At 45.6% G+C, this 23,095-nt stretch overlaps 1 protein-coding gene across 1 annotated transcript in view; it reads right to left on the bottom strand.

Annotated features, from left to right (window-relative positions):
• Window positions 1–2,012: 2,012 nt before the first annotated feature.
• Window positions 2,013–23,095, bottom strand: part of SCOC (short coiled-coil protein) — a 42,633-nt gene continuing 21,550 nt past the window's right edge. Inside the window, exons 2-4 of the mRNA XM_082253741.1 lie at window positions 11,880–11,951; window positions 9,129–9,212; window positions 2,013–2,389 (exon numbers count right to left, since the gene is read on the bottom strand). Coding sequence (XP_082109867.1) covers window positions 2,247–2,389; window positions 9,129–9,212; window positions 11,880–11,904 — 252 coding nt within the window. The 5' untranslated portion in view covers window positions 11,905–11,951 and the 3' untranslated portion in view covers window positions 2,013–2,246. The remainder of the gene's footprint in view (window positions 2,390–9,128; window positions 9,213–11,879; window positions 11,952–23,095) is intronic.

The following is a 23,095-nucleotide window of genomic DNA, read 5'->3' as shown; positions in this document are numbered from 1 at the left end:
AAATTGCCACAAATGCCTCACAATGAATGAAGACAGTTACACAGAGGAATGGAATAAATAAAAAACACTTTATTTCAGAATTCTTTCTTACAGAATGAATTAGAATAACTAAGGATGTAAACTTGTCAGTATAGTAATTACTGAGTTACATCTCACCAAATCCCTTTACTCCTTGTTTTCCCGTACACGTGCTACTTTAATACATGTGCTCCTCAAGAAAATGCCCAGCCATGATTGGCACTGTAGGAAGTATGGCTGCTTTTATAAACAAGACATTCACATATGTTGGCAATTAACTGTCAGGTATAAAATATTTTAAGTGGGCTTCTTTAAATAATTGCAAGGAAATGAGGAAAAAAAAAGAAGAACAACAAAAAAAAAAGTAATATAATGCATTGTCACCCCTTCCCCAATCCCTGGCATTTCCAATACACTAGTAAGCAAGGATATGCCCATTAGACGCTCACGGCCTAGCATTTAAAATCTTGTTAGGTGCAAATATCTAACACCATCCTTGGTGTTTGGTAAACAAACAAAGAATCAAACATAAAATTTGACACAAATAATAAATACACATTTGCTAAAATGAACACATACACCCTACAATATTTTACAGTGAATACTGTTCTGATCTTACAAGGCAGCATTACTCTCACGTGACACTGACCAAGCAGCCTAAGGCTGGAATGGTGGCATTAAATAATTTAAAAAGGAACTGCAGAACAAGAATAGGAAAAATTAAAGCTACACAAGATGCTTAAGGGTAAAACCGATCTTGCAGCCGAAGACTAGTATACCTAAATGAGATTAGAAACTGCAGGTACAGACAAATAAAAATGATTTGTCGTTTTTTAAACAAATCTGTTGAAATCACAGGAGAAGGTTTTAATCCCTATGCTGTAAATGGATGTTGTAAACTCTAAATTTATAAATCTCTAATGCAGATGCCAAATCACTTATTAAAATAAAAAAAAAAAAAGGCACCTAGCAGAAAACAATGCCTCAGTGATCCATAGTAAGGTTTACCTGCTGCATTATGAAAGGCTCTTTCATGATCCCGATGCGTTATCACCTGTTATGGTACAACACACTCAGAACCGAATGCTGACTGGAGAGAAGCACTTGGCAAAGGCTTTCGTTGGTTCTAGAAAGGCTACACATACTCAAGAGGGATCTACTACATCACCTCTAAGGAATTTACAGAGTATATGATCGCTGCAATTTGAATTAAATCCAGGATTCTTCTAAGAAAAAAAGGTAAAACAACCATTCTTATCTGAGTAATAGATCGATGTAATTAAAAAGGTACAGTGAGATACTGAAAAGTTTTAACAACTCAGTTAAAGTAAACCAGTCATAAAGGAAAATAAGCAGGCTGTCATTATCGATCTCTCAGCTGTCAGCTTGTTTTGACTTTCCAAATCTGGCTGCTTATTCCACGTCAGTAACTTAGTTTTGAACCTAGTGGTTTAGCAGTCCTTGCCGATTTGTTTTAATGAAGTAAAATATAGGAGCAAAGAGGGTCAGCATGACAGCTAGACAAATAACACTTTCTCAAGAAGAGATTGGCAATGGCCTCATCCATCTTTGTCTTGAAGCAGGTTTCTTTTAAATGCTAAAACTAGCCAAGGGCTGCAAGAAAAGGTGTGAGATGGCTGCATTGAAAATCTATGCTTATGCAAACAAACATATTTAAGATGCATGGGATAATATGCATCCGAAATGGCAGAAAGATTTTTTAGACGGAGCAGTTCTCAATATTTTACATAAATCTTAAAACAAAAAACAAACGAGTTAGGATCTTGTTTGACAGATTATAAGACCCATCTAGTGCAGATGTAGTGTAATTTTTTGCACGCAAACAAAACGTTTAGCATCCACATTGGAGTTTTAAACAAAAAACTCCCTTTAAATAAGGTTATTTTTTATCCGGCTAACTGACATTAGTAGATCCACAAAGATATTGGTGTAAAGCTTTGACTTAAAACTGATGTATTTATAGGACAACTATTTGTGAAACTTCAAAACTGCATGTGTTGGCCTTTGGTTTCCTGTCACCTTATATTATTGTTAATATATTAAAAAACAGTGAAGCCATTTTTTTAACATAGTATTGTTTGTGCAGTCACTATACATAGAACCGATCTACACAAGTACTGTCTGATTGAATGCACATTCTATACTAACTGGACCCACATATGTTACTCAGGTACTGTACAAGTAAAACCAGTGAAGGCAAAGATGCACTACTTCCGCTTGCTCTTGGTGTCTGTTGTTTGGAAGACGCTAGAGGCCGACATAAGATTCTCAATATACTGTCCAAGAACTTGGTTTTCTGACTTGAGCTTCAGGTTTTCTTCTTTAACAGCATCGACACGAGCTGAGAGATCTGCAAGTAGATAAAATATTATCAGTGTAACCGGTACCCATATGGAAACTTATATTGGACAGTACAAGCTTACTGAAAAAAATGTAATAAAATAGAATGTGACCTAGTACACCCAGCGATGTGCCTCCATCCCTTCATAAGATCTCCTTACAACCAATTTATTTGTCCTGGGATTTTATTCATTGGATGTATGTGCTGTGCCTCATTTAACTTGTTGTTTAACTACTTGCTTACTGGGCCCTTATACCCCCTTGCTGACAAGGCCAATTTTCAGCTTTCTGCGCTCTCACACTTTGAATGAGTGAACAAGTCATGCAACAGTCTACCCAAATTAAATTTTTTTCACACAAATTGAGTTTTTTTTTTGGTGATATTTAATCACCATTGGGTTGTTTTATTAATTCTTGCTAAAAACAAAAAAAGACCAAAAATTCTGAAAAAAAAAAAAAAAAACAATCATATTTTGTTTTAAAATTATCCACTGATAGGCGGCACTGGAGGGCACTCTTTAGCAGCAGTGAAGGGCACTAAGGGGACCAATGTCCCTCTAACTGTAACAGATGCCAGTTAACGGCTTTCTCCTTTTCTTCATGCTGACAGTGTGAAGAAACAAAGAAAAGGCCAGTAACCGGCTTCTGTGATCAACTGTCATTGGCTGACAGCTGAGCACATGCTAAAGGGCCCACTTTGATTGGCCCTTTACCCTGCTCTGTGATGGGTCCCAAAGACTTGGGGATCACAGAGCTCCCTGGGGGGGTGCGAGAACGGGAGGACATCCATTGTATGCCCTCCCGGATTTCGGCTATAGCGTGGGCGTCAAGTGGTTATTGAATAAATATATTTATCCATTCATATTTATTTAAGAAACAATGCTGCAAACAAGTTATTAATTGGTTGTATGTGCTGTTCCTCATTTAAAGTCCCAGGACAAAAATTGGTTGTATGGAGATGCTGCCAAATGTATGCCTATTTTACAATTCTCTACACACAGTCTTTTATTTACTAGTCCTATTTAGTAATTTACCAAAATTTTGACTTTAATGAGATCTATAGATTTTTTAAAGACACATCTAACCTTAACCCCCCAACTAGATCGAAGAAGTGTAGAAAAAGTGGTCACTTCCCCCACCTATAACTGGTCTAAACATAGAATGTGTCGGCAGATAAGAACCATTTGGCCCATCTAGTCTGCCCAATATAAAAAGTCTAAAACAGCAAGGAGCATAGGAAAGGCAAACGCATTTCAAAAAAGACAAAATAATTTTAAGTCACAACTAACCTAATTAACCTGTCTAACGGTATGTGTTAAAAACAGGGGTTTAGATGCACACATTTGCAAATACTGCAAAGCTGCAGGCCCCGGCAAGGCACCCCGATATCTGCAGTCCCTACCCCTACCTTTCAAAAGAGTCTCCAGAGTGGGAGCACATGTATTCTGATGGATAGATGGAGGACAGGTAACTGGAGGTGGCAGAGCTTTGCCTGCTCCCTCCTGCCTCCCACCCATTCCTACTGGTCAGATTGGCAACCGCTCATAGCGATTAAAGTGGTTGTAAAGATATTCTATCCATTAGGATAAAAAGCCTTCTGTGTGCAGCAGCGCCCCTCTAATACTTACCTGAGGTCCATCTGGATCCAGCGATGCTGCAGAAGTATCTCAGCTGATTAGGACTCCCCCTCATTAACTGAGACAGCAGCACGGCGCCATTGGCTCCTGCTGCTGTCAAAGTTTGTCAGCCAATGAGGAGAAAAAGGGGTGGGGGCGCGGCTCCATGTCTGAATAGACACAGGGAGCTGTGGCTTGGGTCGGGTGCCCCCATAGCAAGCTGCTTGCCGTGGGGACACTCAACAGGAGAGAGGGGCCAGGAGCACAGAGGAGGGACCCAGAAAGAGGAGGATCAGGGCTGCTCTGTGCAAAACCACTTCACAGAGCAGGTAAGTATAACATGTTATGTTTTTTTTTTTTTTTTTAAGAGACTTTGTATTTAAGTTTAAAAGGAGAAGTTAATTTAAAAAAAAAAAATTATATATTTATATATATATATATATATATATATATATATATATATATATATATATATATATATATATATATATATATATATATATATATATATATATATATATATATATATATATATATATATATTATAAAAACTGGATTTTTGTCTTGCTGTAAAATCCTTTTCCCTGACGTTCATTGACGGACACCGCTCCATATCTTCTTTGACCCTTGGGTTAGGCTGCTTTTCATAGGACGACGACGCTAGGTGAAAACAAGTTTGACTACGCCTACAGGGCAGTCCTAGGGGGTATACTCCCTCTTCCTGCTTTAGGACTTCAGTTTTGTAACAAGCAGTGTCAGAAGAATACATAACCCAACTCAGAGGGGTGGGTACTTTGTCCATCTATGAACATCACAGAAAAGGATTTTACAGTAAGACAAAAAAACTGTTTTCGCTTTTGTTCATTGAGGGACACAGCTCCATATCTTCTTTGACCCTTGGGATGTCCCAAAGCAGTGTTAACATGAGGGATGGGAAACACAGCAATACACAATTCCCAAAAGGGCTAAATATAGCCAACCAGGTAAACCAGGAGCTCAACCAGGAACAACTGTAGCTCACCAACAAAAAAAATAAACCCTGCAACAGCAGCCTGCAAAACTTTGCAGCCAAACGCAGCATCCGCACAGAATTGAGGCAGAAGGGATTCCAGTCATTCTTGTGGCTCCAGAATGGCCTCGCTGGTCTTAGTACGCAGGCCTCGTAAGACTGGTAGCCAATGCTCCTTGGAGACTCCCTCTCAGAGAAGATCTTTTGTCTCCAGGGCAAATCTGCCATCCTGCTTTATGGTCGTTGGCTTTAACGGCCTGGTTATTGAAAGCCAGGTACTGAAGAATAGGAGGGTTGCCAGATTCGGTGATTCCTGCACTGTTTAAAATTTTGAAAAACGACTTCTAGGAAGATTTATCATTGAGTTTGGAGGGCGTACATTTCTTGGTGCGAGTCTCCAAGAGACTCGCACCGGTAAAGTCCCTGGTACCTCCGTGGGACCTCAATCTAGTACTGTCGGTTCTTCAAAAACTGTATTTGTGAACTTCCTCTGATTACGGTCACAACAAAAGGTGGCCTTCTTGGTGGCAATTACATCTGCACGCAGGGTGTCGGAGCTGGCAGGACCAGTGGAACCCGCTTTTGACTAACCAGGCGATGGTCTCTTGGAACCTCCCACGAAGTTCCGGGTGTATTTTAACCCCTTGTCTTGGGAGCCAAAATGGCCATTTGTGAGCCGAGAAGAAATTACACACGTTTAAGGACGAGGCTCTTTGCTCTTGGCAACCTGTGGAAGCAGAGTATTCTTACCTTCCCGTAAGACCTTTAATGATCTCTTCCATAGAAGCTCCATAGGCGGTCTCCTACAAAAGGGAAATCAGTCAATACCTTTTGGGAAGCCTGGTCCGCAGACCAGTATTTCAGCCAAATCATGAGGCGAAGGATCACAGCTGTCAGAGACACTCTGCAGGCTAAAGGGGCCGCATCCAGGGAGGCATCACAGATCTATTGTAACCCCTTCCAAATCCTGGCGCAGAAGCTTTGCCCATTCCGTTAAGGTCTGGGAAACCAAGGTGATGGCAAACGCCAGCCTCACAACTGAACCTGCCACAGTGAAAAGGTATTGGACCAGAGCCTGAGCCCTCTTGTCCACAAGGTCTTTAAAATACAGGGAATCCTCCACCGGAAGAAGCGTGGCTTTATTCAATCTGAAAACCTGAGAAATCCCCACTGGTGGAAATCTCTGTTTCTTCAAAAGGGGCTCTTCCGAAAAGATACCTCCCAACCATGCGTTTCGGGGATCCCCACTGCGACAATCTCGTCAAAATAGGCAGGACCGTAGTTACATTGGATGGTCTGTGGGTACCAAATTGCATTAACGCAGCATTAGCTGTGTCCTCCAATTTTAAAGTTTCCCGCACTGATCCAATCAGTGCAGCCAAAAGTGCCTTTTCATGCGCGGCTGTAGTGGAAGAGTATTCATCCTCACTGTCAGAGCACTCTGGGTGCGTGGACGCAGCGACGGCCAAATTCACCTCAGAATCTGAGGAGGAAGAGGATACAGGTGAAGGCGGGGGGCGCTTTTTGCTAGGCCGCTTTTGAAGGGCCATATCAACTTTCGACACTAGGGACTGCAGGACCGCCGACGTCCTATAGCCGGAAGTGGGAGTATACCCCCTAAGACTGCCCTATAGGCGTAGTTAAACTTGTTTCCACCTAGTGTCTTACTCCTATGGAGAGCAGCATAACCCAAGGGGCAAAGAAGATTTGGAGCGGTGTCCGTCAATGAACGAAATTGAAAAAAAAAAAAAAAAAAAGTGCATTTAATATTTTTTGTTGCAGGAGCCTGGAAAGCATTGCATTAGCAGATCACTAACGCCATGCAGGTCTCCTGCACACTATCAGTGTGTCTGCTTACTCGTACCTCATAGTTACAGTAAGTCAGGTTAAAAAAAGTCCATCTGGTTCAAATAACAAAAAAAAAAAAAAACAGTATTGAAAACCCAACCATACAATCCCATATACACAATACTATACCTTCAGTTGATCCAGAGGAAGGCGAAAAAACCCCAGCAAAGCATGATCCAATTTGCTACAGCAGGGGAAAAAAATCCTGAGAGGCAATCGGATATTCCCTGGGTCAACTTTGCTTAAAAAAAAAAAATATAGTACCCACTTCTATTAAGTACACCCAGGAATGAATCCAGGCCATTTTTAAAGCAATCTAGTGAGCTAGCCAGAAACATCTCTGGAGGGAGTCTATTCCCTCATACCGAAACATTCTGAAAGGAGGAACCAATGAACTACGACAGCGCTCACAACACTGTGGTAGTTCATTGAAAACGACAAGAAGACCGCTGCAAAGGAGACGGGAATTGTAGTTCATTCATACATAAAGCTCTGTTTATGGAGGAGGCAGCTATGTGGGCGGAGCCCTGCACAACCACGCTGGTTTCAAAAAGTGACAGCTAGAACAGGGAACTTCTCCACATACTGCTGTCACAAGGAGAGAGGAAAGTGGATGGTGGCTGCAGCAGTGAGAACAGGTTACATGTTCCACCCTAAAAAGGGGTAAAACAGGCAACGTTCCCAAAAGGTGAACTTAACCTTTAAAGCATCTTTATCCCAAATCCAAAATTTGATATGTTAAATATCAGGACATCTTTCATTCTGCAAGCCCAATGTCCACCCCAACCCAGCACTGGCTAAACCCCATCCATCACTGCTACTCTTCAGAAGACTGATTTCAGGGACTTGGCTCAAAAAATCTGACCTACTACTGCTTCTATCTTAGACCTAGCTCCAGAAGCCCCAACCTTTATTGCACCACTATGCAGAGGACTGATATCAGGGACCTTGTTCTAGAAGCCCCACCCATTTCTGCTCCTCTATTCAGAAGGCTTACATCAGGACCTAGTCTCAGATGGCACAATGATCATTGCTGCTCTCTTCTGAGGACTAAGATCGGGACCTGGGTCAAGAAGTCCCAACCATCACTGCTCCTCTCTTCAGAAGGCAAACATCTGGATCAGAATGGAAGTATCTCACTGTGTCAGTCATTCATCTAACTGCACTTCTATCTTTATTTGTGGCAGAAAAATACTGGGATATGCATTTTGTGACGGTGCAAATAATGATATATAAACGCTGCTAAGGAATACTCATTCAGATGTTTGCTTCTACAGCCAGGATAGACCATGTGACTAATCTGGGAACCATCATAAAACACTTTCAAACTATTGCAGACTTCCAAAAATCAACATGTTTTGACTGTGTGTTATATCACCAGCCATGAGATCCATTTAGGATAATAGCACAACAAGCCATAAAGCAGGCAAATATTACATTTAATGGAAAACAAAATCAATCACAAGCAATGCATTTCTGTCAGGAGATGAGTGCATAGTTTCATCATTTTAAATGCAGTCAAGAATGTTATCGGACTTAAATAAACCAAAGGATGGTGTGTAACTCAACCAATCAGTTTTTATTACTCACTAATCTGACTCCAGAAAGGCTCCCCCCCCCTCCACCACTGTATTCTAACATAAGCTTGTTTACTTTCTACTGAAACACACATATTCACATATAAAGAAACCGGCGTTAGAGCAGTATTAAACCCAAAACTGAAAATATATATTGCAGCTCATTAATCATTAGATGTGGTGGCAGCATTCGTTTTCTTTTTTAGGCTTTTTTCCCCTCAATTTTCACCTGGTGATCTGGCCAGTTTTAGAGTGCCTCCACTCTGGATGAAGGACCACAGGGGGCACCTTTGGACAGCAGCATTATCGTTCTGAGGGAGGGGAGTGTTAGATGCATTAGCAGATTTAGATGCATTAACAAATTGAAGGCAAACTCCAGCGAATACATTATATGCAGTTACAGCAACAGTTTTTTCTTTCAGGATAAAGGTTTTACATGAATAAAAGCAGATCATTGTAAGCCTCCTATGCTAGTATTAAATGGTTTTGTCTCTTCACATTAAACGGATACATTCTGCTGAAGAGCTTGTTCTTTTGAAAAACAGACTTACTGATTGGACCACCAGATGAAGATAAAAAAAAGAATGCAGCCATCACATTGAAGAATTGGTAAGCTGCAATATATTAAATGTTTGCTTTTAGGTTTAATACTGCTTTAGGTAAATAACTTGAAAAGAAACAGACACAGAATGTTTGTACCTTCTAAAGTGTGCTGCAGTTCCAGGACCTGGTTAATCAGTCGAGTCTTTTCTTCCAACTCTACTTGATTTTCTACTTCCAGAGCTATGAATAAATTAAAATATAATTTATATTAGAATGAACAGAAAGATTTGTATGGGTGAAGTTACAAGCTGAACACATGGGGCAAAATTAAGTCTGAAGATGTGGCGGTAAGACTTATGTTAACTATTTCTATACCCAAAGCCACGATATTAAGATGTCTATTGTATGTTGTGCATGTTCTAATGTACAAGGAGGGCAGGCAACAAATAAGATGCACATCCGTGTAGCTGCAAAATCAAACTGCTGAACTGCTTGAGCAGCACAATAGCTAAACAAAAGAGCTCAGACATTCTTGAAGTATGTGTATACTTGAAGTATGGAGTACATATACTCATCTCTCCTGCAGTCTGGCAAGAATATGTGGCATTTCCAGGTATGGAGGTGCAGGTGACCTGTTCCCACATGATAGTTCCCAGGCCTAGCAGTTAAACCGGAGTTCCACCCTAATTTTGAAGTTTACACCATCAATTACATTAAAACATCCTGATGAAGAATTGGATAATTATTATTATTATTTTTTTACTTACCTTATTTTTAATGAAAATTAATTTACCTTCCTGCCACTTCCTCCTTCTGCGGCCGTGGCCACCGACGTCACTTCCTCCTTTGCATTGACTGCTGGGAGAGGAGTGTCATAAATCCCAGGAGTCAATGCGCCTGCACCGGTGTCCCTCGTCACTTCCGGTTCAGGCGCATCATTCCCTGCTGAATGAATGAGAACAGCTTCTGGGCATTCGCAGAACCAGCTGTGGGATGACGCACCTGACCCGGAAGTGACAAGGCATGGCATTCTGGGACTCCGAAATCCAGGAAGAGGGACACGAAGAGGGACACTGCGGCTTCAGCTGCCCACACCACAGAAGGTAGTGCTGGACAAGAAATTTACAAGTGCAGCAATATTTCCAGGCATTGGGCCTGATATGGGTCTGCCATTGTTACCTGTAACACTTTCGACACATTTAAGTTGAAAACCCAAGTGTGAGAGCTGAGACAATGACCATTCCGGAATCTTTGCTTTGTTTTGTTTATTTTATAATGGGGATGGGAGAAGGGAATGGGACACTGTACAGAAAAATGCCTGTTAGCGCTGCCTTGACGCCAGCTGAATGCCGGCCAACACTCCCTGGCGCTTAAAGATACTGTTCTGCTGAACTGTGCTGAACTTCGACTTTAATACTCAGGTTAACTCAGAAGATCCAGGACTGTAGGACATTTGACTACTGACAATCTGTTTAGCTCAAAAGTCCGATGAACAGCTTCCTCCAGCCCTTCACTGACTGAAGTAGGTCCTTGTAACTGCTTGTGCTGCTGCAACCCTCAACACTGTACACTTAACTCTTCAGGGCCCAACTGCTGGCACCCCCTCTACACTCCAGGGTCCTCTCACTAGGCACCCCCTCTGACACTAGCTGGCTCCTGGATCCCTGGGACCTTCACCGGAGTGGTCCCCTCTACACTTCAGGCAGACCCTCAGGGGCCATTCACAGTACTCATGAACATGGCATGCTTTCCTGGAACTGAACCCCTCTATCTCCACTGGTCCTCGGCACACCGGATCCTCTCTGCAGCTCAGCTCTCTGGACTCTCAGGCAGCCACCCGAGACACCCAAATCCTTCTGACAGGGGGAGAGACAGGCGTACCCTCCCTCCTGGGACTCTGCTTCCCACCAAAGACGCTGCGTCATGCGTTGCCCTCAAACTTAAACCCACTCCCAGAAACCTCTGCGGCAGAATCTGCCTGCCTTCAGGGGTAGATACAGGCCTAAATGAGCCACTGATTGGGTTTCCTCCACTGCCCTATGAGAATCTGATCATGGAGCCAGTGTGGAGACTCCCCCCCTCAGCAGACACACCTGGGAGACATGAAAGCCTAGCTGAAATCATGGCCCTGCTGTTAGGCAGCCAAGGCTCACTATACTTTACATAGCACCTACCTTGTAGGGTGCTACACAAGGTAAGTATTTCATCCTGCAGGTAAGTTAAACAGGGGACAGTTCAGAGGCTATCGTTGCTTAAATGCACTAGCCTGGACTGTTCTAGGGGTATTTTTATGAGAAAAAAAAAAAATTTGTGTGGAACTCCGCTTTAATCACTAGGCCCAAGTACTGTTCGCTAAGCAGAGGAGTAATGTCACTGCTCCCTCGGGAACTAAGAGTGCCAACTTGAGAAGAGCAAGGAGCTGTGAGGGTAAGCAAGCAAGATTAATTTACGGGGACGCCCTTTTCAGAGACATTGTCACCTAGCTCATTTCTCATAGTACATACATTTACATTAATTGAAGGGAAATTATCAAAACCACAGCAGACATAATCTGGAGCAGTTATGCAATGCAACCAGATTCTAGCCTTAACTTGTTCAGTTAAAGCAGACCTAAACCCTCCTTTGCAGCCAAGGAAGCTGCCATCTTGGCCTCGGTTTGACCTGCAGTACCAGTTTTGCTGCACATGTGATTGGTTATGAAACCAGCTATTTGATGGCTTGACAGTTTGGCTGACAGCAGAAGCAGCCTTGATTTATCATCAATGACATGCTTTGAATATAATTATTTTTGGAAACAGTTAAAAATCGAAGGGTTCAGTTCTGCTTCAAGCTTCAAAAATGAAAGATAGAAGCCGATCAACTGTCATGCACAGCTGCTCCAGAAAACAAATATGCAATGATACATACCATCCATGTCAGAGTTCATCATCATTGAGGAGTAGTCTAGTGGACTGAGCTCCAACTTAAAAGTATTAAAATCTGTGGAACATAAAAAAAAGTTCAGTTCACAAACACATCAGAAGTCAGGATGCCATGCTAAAAGGTGGTACCATTTCCTTGGTATTCAAAATGCTCAGACGTCATATCTATCTATATCTATATCAAATATGGAGACAATCCATAAATAAAAATGGGGATTTAGTCCCACCATATCGTGCTCAAGCCCACCACTACGTCAAAGTACCCCATTATCAGTGGGTCCTACACTATCCATAAAAAAGGGGTGAATCCAGCCTCTCTAACCCTTGGAGACAACACTCCTTGCTGGGATAGATGTGCTAATGCACTACAAGAGACTCCTCCTATATCTACTTGATAGTGGACACTGATAGATTACAGGTGTGTGTGTGTGGGGTGGGTTGCTCAACCTCAGAAGTCTGGTCAGACCGAATACATAATAAACAAGCAAAAAATTGGGGGAGCAAGCCCTGAACATGTATATCTAAAGCCGGTGCAGCTATGGACCAAGCAACATGTATATTAAAAAAGAATAGCGCACACATGCAAAAGAAATGACTAATCAAATTGCAGCAGTACTTTCCTTCATAGCCCCATGTGGCGACAGTCTGAACTAATCAGTAAGTAGACCACCAATTGTGACAGACATTGCCATGCCCTGGCGATGATACCATATTATATATGGTTATCATATTGGATATATTTTTTGACATTTATTTTTTGATAGACAAACGATTGCTTCAGTTCCTGACGAGTATAGAAACACGAAACGCGTAGAGCACTACAAGACACAATCTTCATGAACAATATTCAAATACCATTTATACATGTCTGTCTCAACCATTTTCTTACATGACTTTGGAATTCCAGTATTTAGATAATTTGACACACTGTATACTTTCAATATGTTTTGGTCAGACTGGCATCATTCATGTATGTTCTCTTGCATTTTTACATGTTTTACATTGTCATCATGTGTTGTACCCAATAAAATGGATATTTATTTTTACCCTTGACTCTGTTTTACAATCAGGCTCAGTTATATATGCCTCACTCAAAGTCCCAACCCTCTCTTTTTTTATTCTCCTTGCTGTTGATGGAGACAAGGAAATCCCCCTAACACAGGGATCCCATCTCCGTGTGAATGGACTCCATTCTGAACTTCTGCACCCGCACAAAGCACTTCAGCGCCTTGAGATCCAGGATTGGACACACTTTGCGTTTCTTCCTGGGAACTGCAAACAGGTTTGAGTAAAAACCCTAAAAACGTTCTGTAAGTCGGAAACCGGGACAATCACCCCTTGATGTAACAGGTCTTGAACCACCCCAAAACAGACCAAGTAAGAGGTCCGGGAACAGGCACAAGTTGGAAGGAAAGAACTTTGTCGGGGGTGGAAGGGACAAGAGCAAAATTCGATCTTGTCGCCGGACCGAATGACTTAGTGGACCCACTTGTCTTGCACCAGGGAAGTCTATGGGTCCAGAAACCAGCAAAGACACCCCCACACCCCTGATACAGGTGAAGGCACACCTTCATGCTAAAGGAGCCTTGTCCGCAGAAGCCCGCTCTCGGCTTGCCAGACCAGGTACGTTTTGGATCCTCCAGGAGGTGGCCCTGAAAGGCTTCAAGCCCTTCTCAGTCGACCCTGAAGGATGAACACTTATTAGCCGAAAAGGAAGGTACACTTCTACAACGAGGTCCTTTGCCCTTAGTAGCCTGCGGAAGAAAGGTACTCTTCCCCATGTGAGACCTTTTATGATGTCACCCGGGGTAGCTTCAAAACAGGCGATCTCCTGGAAAGGAAAGATCAGTCAAGGCCTTTTTAGAAGTCTGGTCCGCAGACCAGCATTTGAGCCAAAGACATGCCGAAGGACCACTGCCAAAACTGAGAGCTGAGCCACTAGGGGAGCCGCATCCAAAGAGGCATAACAGATAAACTGCAGCCCCTAGACCAGCTGGTCTGCCAGCTCAGCAAAGCCAGGGGGGAGCTGTTCTCCCTCCAGGTTATGGCATAAAAGGTTGGCCCACTCGGTCAGAGTTTGCAACACCAGGGCAATGGTGAATACCGGCCTCAGTGCCGAACTAGCCTGAGTGTACATATTGTGGGCCACAGCCTCCGCCTTCATGTCAGCCGGATCCTTAAAGGCTGGGGACTCTTCAACCGGAATCAAGGTTGCCTTGTCCAATCTTGAAACCGGAGGGTCCAGGACTAGTGGAGCAGTGCACTTTATAAGGGACTCCTCATATGGGAAACGCCTAGTAAAGCACTATGGGGGACCCCTCCCCCCCCCCCCCCCCTGGGGCGTTTTGGTCGTCCCCACTCTTTAGCGACAATTCTGTCAAAATAGGCGGGGAAAGGAAACACCTTTGCCGCTCTGAATGGCTTGCGAGTGCCAATGGGAACCTGTGCCTCTGTTGCAGCTGCATCCTCCATCTTCAAGGTCTAACGCACAGATACAGTCAGTGCTTCCACCAGCGCCTTTTCATGCGCGGTTGCAGACGTGGAGGAATCATCCTATCAGAGGATTCCAGGGGCGTGGTTGCAGACCCAGCAGGGTAACCCACGTCCGCGGCGGCTGAATCGGATTCAGGATCTGATGAGACGGGAAGGCAGGGGCTTTTTGCTAGCCTGTCGTCCGAAGACCACCTCCACCCGGGACACAAAGAACTCCAGGACCGCCCTCAGTGCATCGATGGATGGTTGGGACCCGGGAGGATCCCGCAGCCTCAGAAAGGACATTAGGCGGGGAGATGTGCTCCAAAGACTCCATGAGACACCAGGGGAACCCCACAAAAAGTATAAAAGTATGGGGGCAGTGTAACCCAACGGTTATGAAGAGCTGAAGCTGTGTCCTTCAATGAACTAAAGAAAAATGGGATTATGAAATTTTCAAATTAACACATTCTGTTTTTATATAGATTTTACACAGTCTCAACCTTTTTTGGAATTGGGGTTGCATTATTTCTAACATACAAGAAATGATTTAAAAAATCGTGAACAGCTATGTAACCAACAAGATACATACAGCCTTTCATAGGGGACCTGAACTCAAAAAGTTAAGTAGAACTATAGGCAAAACTTTTTTCATTTTGCATAGAGCAAGGGAGTATAATAAACCCGGTCAGGTTTTGTTTTGCGCCATTTGGGTTACATCGCAGAGATTTCCCTTCTTTCCTGTCCCACAGCCAAACAGGAAGTGAGAAGAAATCCCTGGGAATCCAAGTCACCAGAACTAGTGTCCTGGGGACAACCAAAAATATGCAATTTTCTTTTACTTTAATTTTCAACGATAATGGTAAACAGGACAAATAGAGAGGGTGAATCTCTCCAATAGGGGCATAGACGGCAATAAACACTAACTGGGGTTCTAATCCCTCTCCACTCTAGCCAACAAAGAAAAAAGTTTTGACGTTAAAGATTTGCTAGGGTATAGGGAATATATTTCAATTTTAATGATTCCCAAGCAGTACTCTGAGAACTTTACATTTTGTCTTTAATTCCTCCTGACACATATCAGTGTACTTTGTAGTATGTGCAGCCATATGGTTTTACATCCGCACTGTGAGATCTAAGGCTTTATTTACACCTACACAGGTTCAACAGCGTACATGCATTTTTGCACATTGTGTTTAAAGCAGCCCAAAAATTTCAATGGGCTGTCCTATGTGTGAAAAATTGCATGATATTTTTTTAAAATGGCACTGCACCAAAATCTATGTTGCTTTGTTACCATGTGTAGCACTGCCCCCCTTGAGGACTGCTGGATAACACATTCTTGGGGTCCCTCTGGGTTACCGTTAGAAACACTGGCATTCACAGATTAACACTTTACTTCTTAGCTCAGTCAATGATCAGTCCAGGGGTATGTAGCTGTTTTTGGTGTTTTATTTTAAATAGGGATGGGAGAAGGGAAGAGTGGGATACTCCAGATCAAACTATTCACAGTGAATGAGGACTCCTGTCTGAAGATGCAGCCCGGCTGCAGATTCACCTTGCCACTAGATGAATTAGGATTAAGTCTCTGTAAGGACTACTTAGTTGGGTAGATTATCTTCAGGATACCTACCTAGTATCCTCCACGGACTGACACCCGGTCATCTGACTATCCTACACAGGGGTGGCCCCCCTCAGGTCAGGCCCCTAGACACGATCCCCTGTACTCACTATACTGTTTTTTGAGGGGGGTCTCCAGTATCTCTACCCCTCAAGCCAGTTCTCCTGGACCTCTGGGGTTCAGTATCTTTCCTCTGGTCCCCAGGCCGACTGCCTGCGACCACGTGCCACCGCTACAGAGGAGGAGGCAGACGCCACCCTCCCTCCGGGACTCTGCTCACCAGCCAAAGACCCCACAGCACATGTGCTCCTGGCTTTTATACAGTATCCTATAATGCACTTAGACAGCGAATCTCTTCCAATCACTGTGACTGTATCAAGGCCTGTGTACTCATTGGTCAGGTTTCCTCCCACTGTCCAACATGCCTCTCTATTGGACCAGTGTGAAAACACTATCTAGACCCAATGAATCACACACTGAGCAGACCTAACTCACAGATCCTGCTCTCTGGTAGGCAGAAAGCAATATAGATTTCCCTGCTGCTCCTCCAATAGACAGACAGAGCCAAAAACTATACAGTACTCTCTCACTAGCACCTGCCTAGGAGGGTGCTACACATGTGTTTTGGTATGTGCGCTAGCAAGGCACATTGGGGTGCCATTAAGGAATAATGGCCCTCACCACAGGCATGCAAAAATAGAATTTTTGTAAGATCTTACCGTAAAATTATTTTCTCTGAGTCCTCTGACAGTCGCCACCCACTCATACAGTCATCACTTATGGGTATTGACCTCTTATCCACAGGAGTAAGCTAGGCAGAAGATTTTGTTAGAAACATTCACAAAAATTTGCATAGACACACCTACAGGGGGGCTGTCCCTCTGGTCCAATACCCCGGCTAGCCTCATTCCCAATTCAGTTTGGTAGCAAGCAGTAGATAGTCCATGAACCCCAAAAGAGGGGCGGCGACTGCCAGAGGACTCAGAAAATAATTTTACGGTAAGATCTTACAAAAATTATATTTTTCTCTTGTGCTCTGACAGTCGCCGCCCACTCATACAGTCATCACTTACGGGATGTCCCAAAGCAGTGTAGACATGAGGGGTGGGAAACGCAACCGTCGCAAAGGTAATGAAGCACCCAAGGTCAGCTAAAATAACCGGAAAGGTAACCCACTGGGTAACAGGAAAGCTCAACAGGAGTGAACAAACCCAGGAAGGCAAATTAACCAGGGGGGAAAAAACCCCAACAGGAGGGGACTGGCTAAAAACGCCATGTCTCCCCCCAAGTACTGCCGCACTCAGAACTTTGTGGCCAAAGGAGGCATCTGCCGATGCCTAAACAAAGTCTGTAAATTTTGTAAAGGTGTGCACGGGCGACCAGGTCGCCGCTCTGCACCCCCGGGACACCGACGCCTGATGGCGAAAGGCCCAACACACACCCACCGATTGGAAGAGTTCGCTTAGGGAACGGGACTCGTTCCCTAAGCGAATAATCTTGTACAACCGTCCATCTGAACCATTCAAAAATGGTTGCCGCAGACGCAGCCATACCCTTCCGAGGTCCCTCAGGAAGGACAAAAAGAGAATCCGACTTTCTGAAGGATTCGGTAGACGACAGGGAAACCCTGATCGCCCTGACAACATCCAATGAATGCAAGGCAAACTCCTTAGGATGCTTAGGATTCGCACACAGCGAAGGCAAAACAATGTCCTCATGGAGATGGATTTCAGACACCACCTCCCGAAGGAAGGAGTGATGAGGTCGCAAGACCACCTTAACCCTATGAACCACCAGGTAGGGGGAGCGGCAAGACAGGGCCGCCAACTCCCGACACTCTGCGAGCAGATGTGATCGCCACCAGAAAGGCAACTTTCCGTGACAGCGCAGGCAGAGGAATCTCCCCGATGTTCTCAAAGGGAGGACGTTGCAAAACGGACAGAACTAAATACAAGTCCCCAATGGGGTAAGAGCGCCCTCCGAGGGGGGGCCAGATGATGTACACCTTGAATAAAGGTGTGGATCAATGGATTTTTACGCCAAGGGGCGCTGGAAAAGAATGTCCAGCGCAGATAGCTGACCCTTAATAGTGGTCAGCGCAAGACGTCAGTCCACACCGGATTGCAGGCAGGCTAACACCCTCGCCACCGAAAAAGGAGCGAGGATGAAAACCCTGCGATTCGCACCAGGCAAGTAAGCCTTCCAGGTACGATAATAAATCTTACCGGACGAGGCCTTCCTAGCTCTAGGCAAGGTAGGAATGACCGCCGACGAGAGACCTCGATCTCTTAAGACCTGGCTTTTAACAGCCACGCCGTCAAAGCCAGCGACTGTAAAGCAGGATGGAAGATCAGCCTCGATCGTCTCATAAGGGGAGCCGCCAGGGAGGCTTGACGACCATTTGCATGATGTCCGCGTAAAAAGCCGGCGCGGCCAGTCCGGGCCCCCAGGACCACCAACCTCGGTTTCGAGACCAACCTGCGAAGGAACTGTGACAACAACTGGTTCGGGGGGGGGGAGGCATAAATCAGGCGATACTGATTCCAAGGCACCACCAGCGCGTCCGAGGCGGCTGCCAGAGGATTGTGTGTTATTGCCACAAATCTTCCCAACTTGTTGTCTAGAGGAGGCGCGTCATCGCGCACACAGCATCTGAAAAACCTCCGGGTGTAGGGACCATTCCCCCTGGTCCGGGGTCTGGCGATAGTCGGCCTGCCAGTATTTCACACGCGGAATGTGAACTGCCGAAAGCGCCGAGACCCGCGTCTCGGCCCAAGACAGAATCTCGGCCACTTCCTTGGCCGCCTGGGCACACCTGGTGCCCCCTTGGTGATTGATGTACGCCACCACAGTGGTGTTGTCCGTCTGTACCCGCACAGGGTGGCCCTGAAGACGATCCCACCAACGGAGCAAACAAAGTCTGATCACTCTCAGTTCCACGACATTTAACGGTAGGGAGGATTCCTCCTCCAACCAAGTGCCCTGGGCAGCCAATTTGCCCAAAACGCCACCCCAGCCCGACAGGCTGGCGTCCCTGGTGAGCACCGTCCATAACAACGGCCGGAAGGATTTCCCTTCCGTCAGAGCCGGAGACTGGAGCCACCACAGAAGGTCCACTCTGACCAGGTGACTCAAAGATAACCTCCTTTCCAAGGACTGAGGATGCCTGTCCCACCTGGCTAGGATCTCTGCTTGCAGAGATCGCGTGTGGAACCGTGCAAACGGTATCGCCTCGAAGGCGGATACCATCAATCCTAGGGATTGCATGCAGGTCCTGAGTGATGAGGATTCTTTGTCTCGAGGGACCTGACCTCGTTCTGCAGAGTCCGGAGTTTGTCCTCCAGCAGGAAAACTCTCGTATGGGCGGAGTTCCGGACCATTCCTAGGTAAGGGAGACAAACAGAAGGGGACAATGTCGACTTCTGAAAGCTGATGGCCCACCCGAACTCCTGGAGCGTCTGAACCGTGGTTAACAGATCGCGCAACACAGTTGGACTGGAACTCGACCTTAACAGGAGATCGTACAGATATTCCAAGGATTGCGATCCCCTGTGCCCACAACAGGGCCAGAATAGGAGTCAAAATTTAGGTAAACACCCTTGGAGCCGAAGCGAGACCGAAAGTTAACGCCACAAACTGATAGTGCTCCTCCGCGATTGTGAATTGGAGGTACCTCTGACGACCCTCGAATATAGGGATGTGTAGATACGCATCCTTGAGGTCGATTGAAGCCAGGACTCTCCCGGGCTCAGAGAGGCCACCACCGATCGGAGGGACTCCATATGGAATTAGTGAACCCGCACAAAGCGGTTTCGAAACTTTAGGTCCAGAATCGGACGCACCTTGTCCTCCTTTCTGGGCACCGTGAACAGATGCGAGTAAAACCCCCGAAACCTGTCCCGACGTGGCACCGGGACAATTACCCCCTGGGCGAGGAGATCCTGAACCGCCCGCTGGAGATCTTGGAAACGATCTGGGGTCAAATGAAGATTTGAGGGGAAGAATCTGTCTGGTGGGCGCGATCGAAATTCGATTTTGTACCCCGACCGAATGAGTTCCTGAACCCATCTGTCCTGAATGGCGGACGGGGCTGCCGTGCCAGAGTGGGCGGCTTTAGACTTGCCCGCCCAAGGCTTCTTCTTTAAAGGAAGGGCCCCGCTTACCGCGGAAAAAAAAAACTTACCCTTGGACACATGGGGCAGCAGAGTGCTTTTACCCCCAGTGACGCCCTTAACCAACTCGTAAAGGGAGTCCCCAAAAAGGCGATTCCCTGCATAAGGGCTGTCAGACACTGTCTTCCTGGAAGTCTGGTCGGTCGACCAGCTCTACAGCCACACAAGGCGATGGATTAACACTGTGACAGCAGATAAACGTGAGACTAAAGGGGCCTCATCCAAGGTTGCATCACACAGGTCTAAAACAGCCTGAATAACTTGTCCACCATCTCCAAAGTAGCAAGAGGGGCGGAATCAGTCACAAGGGTGCGTCTGAGCACCTTAGTCCACTCTACCACAGCCTGAGAGACCATTACTGAGGCGAACACAGGCGCCATCAAGGGACCTGCCACCATATAGGAGTGGCGGGTAAGAGATTCCACCCGCCTATTCGCCGGGTCTCTAAGCACCGGATAAGCCTCCGTGGGCATCAGAGTGGCCTTGTGTAATCTGGATACCGTGTGGTCCACCTTAGGGGGCCACAGTCCAGCGCAAATCCATTGGAGACGCAAAGGGATAACCGCTCCCCGTAGACGTCCTATGACGAAACGTACGTCGGGCGGAAACCCACGTCACTTCCGGTCCGCAGCTCGCCGATGCTTGGAACGCTGTAGTTTTTCCCCGGCGCAGACTGCCAGTATCTGAGAAGATCTGCTGCATCAATCTCAAGCGTGAGTCGATACTATTGCCTTGTATACTTGCTCTTTACTTGTCACACTAAGGATCTTTTATTTTTCCCTTTACACCCAGATGGGATCTTTCTGGTCCTGTGGGACCACCAACAGGCAGGTTTGAGAATTACTTAGTTCCTGTTATCTGGCTTATACACTTCTGTGTGTCCCAGGGTAAGTGTGACCCCTAGTGTCCAGACCGACACATTACATGAGCATTTAACAAAAGGATAAACAAATGGCATTTTTATAGTATTTATGACTAATTCACAACTACCTCATTCAGCATTTTATAGTGGCAATTGTAACCACTAACTTTGTATACATACCCAGTTTTTTTACTTCACTTCAAACACCATATATTTAATAACTTTTTTCTATTTTTTATTTATTTATTTATTGGATTTATTATCTATTCATTTACAAGATTAATTATAATTGTCACATTTTGCACTATTTTGTATGCACTAAGCACTTTTTCCTCTTTTACTCACATCGTTGCACATGTGGTAGGTAGCGCCGATTTCCAACCCTTCACCCCCACATTGCAAAGGGATAACGGTACTGAAACCGCTTAGCTACCACAAAATTGCGCTTTAAATTGCGCCATTGTTCATTCACCGTTTTGCGAAACTCAGGGGGACAGGGAAATACCTGAGCCGCTTTCTCGGTTCCGCGGGTCCCAAAAGAAGACCGCTTACCTGGCGAGTGGGGCTCATCCTCTAAGTGTAGCGTGTCCTTAACAGATCTAATAAGCACGGGCATAGCAGCGCGTTCTTTGGCCGACCCAGAGGGGGAGTCTTCCCCCTCATCATCCTCCTCCCCTTGCGACAGAGGACTGGGACCCTTCAGGGGGCACACAGTCCATGGCAACCATTCTGGCTCTGAATCAGAAGACTGAGAAAATCTGGGCCGTTTTCTAGAGGCCCGCTCAGACATTAACAGATCCACTTAAGAAGCCAAAGTCGCAATGCAGCAGTAAGGGAGCCCATCGCAGAGGATTCAGGCATGCCTGAGCCCCCCGGGGGCCTGAGCTGGGGGGAATTTGCTGTCCTGGGACTCCATTTGGGACTCCATTTTTTAAAAAAAATGTATGGCGCTGGCCCTTTAAATAAGTGACAGCGGTGGATTCCACCGCAATGGCCTGCAATGAGGACTAGTCTATAGCGCTAAGGCATGGAACATAATACTGCCAGCAAAGGTAGTACTCCAAAAAAACAGCACACAGCCCCCCAGAAATGTTACCACACTCCCAGCACGATCGGATTGTCAGGATGAAGGAAATGACGTCACGCCGCTAGAGGCCCAACAGTGGTCTGAGCTAAGTAAAAATGGCTGCCAATGCAAAGTAATGGGGAGGCTCCGGGAAAATGGCCGCCAAGCCCTAAGCAAAGAAACATTGCCACACGCAAGATGGCGCCCGAAGGGCGCGAATTACACTAGAGAAAATGGCTGCTGACTGCCCATACATGAAGCCAGAACAGCCTGCCCACATCCAAAATGGCGTCTCCGCGTTTTACACCGCAGTGGCCCCCACAACCATGCCTGTACCCCCAAAATGACACAACACACTTCCTAGGGACTTGGGGACCCCCGCAAATCCCCCACAGCGCGGCATGACCGTAAATAGCGCCCCAGCAGGGACCGTGAGGGAGACACAGGGACCACACAGACAGCCATGAGGGGGATCACGCAGACTCTAAACAGACTGCCATCCCCATGAGAGAAGGCCCCCCACACACTCTGGGAATGAGGCTAGCTGGGGGTATTGGACCAGAGGGACAGCCCCCTGTAGGTGTGTATATGCAAAGTTTTGTGAATGTTTCTAACAAAATCTTCTGCCTAGCTTACTCCTGTGGATAAGAGGTCAATACCCATAAGTGATGACTGTATGAGTGGGCGGCGACTGTCAGAGGACATAAGCGAAAGGGATTTTGCGCACATTTCTGCTACGCACAAACATGAACCTAGCCTAAAGCCTGGTACACAATAGTTTTTTTTTTCGTTCAACCCGGAAAAAACTGACGGTTTCTATCAGAGCTGCAGTACTAACGATCTGACGTTAGTACAGCAATCTCCCCCGCTGAGCTGTTACGTTCTGGACAGGGAGACAGCCCCCATGCCAGAACACTCCAGTCAGCACTCTCAGCCATTGGCTTAGAGCGCTGTTTGGTTTTCCAGCATGCTTACTGACTTCTGTCGGACCGGCTGACATACACACTAA

The sequence above is a fragment of the Pelophylax lessonae genome (assembly GCF_965119305.1).
Source record: "Pelophylax lessonae genome assembly, chromosome: 1".
Taxonomy (NCBI): Eukaryota; Metazoa; Chordata; class Amphibia; order Anura; family Ranidae; genus Pelophylax; species Pelophylax lessonae.
The sequence above is the reverse complement of the archived record's forward strand: the minus strand, read 5'-3'. Positions and strand labels throughout refer to the sequence as shown.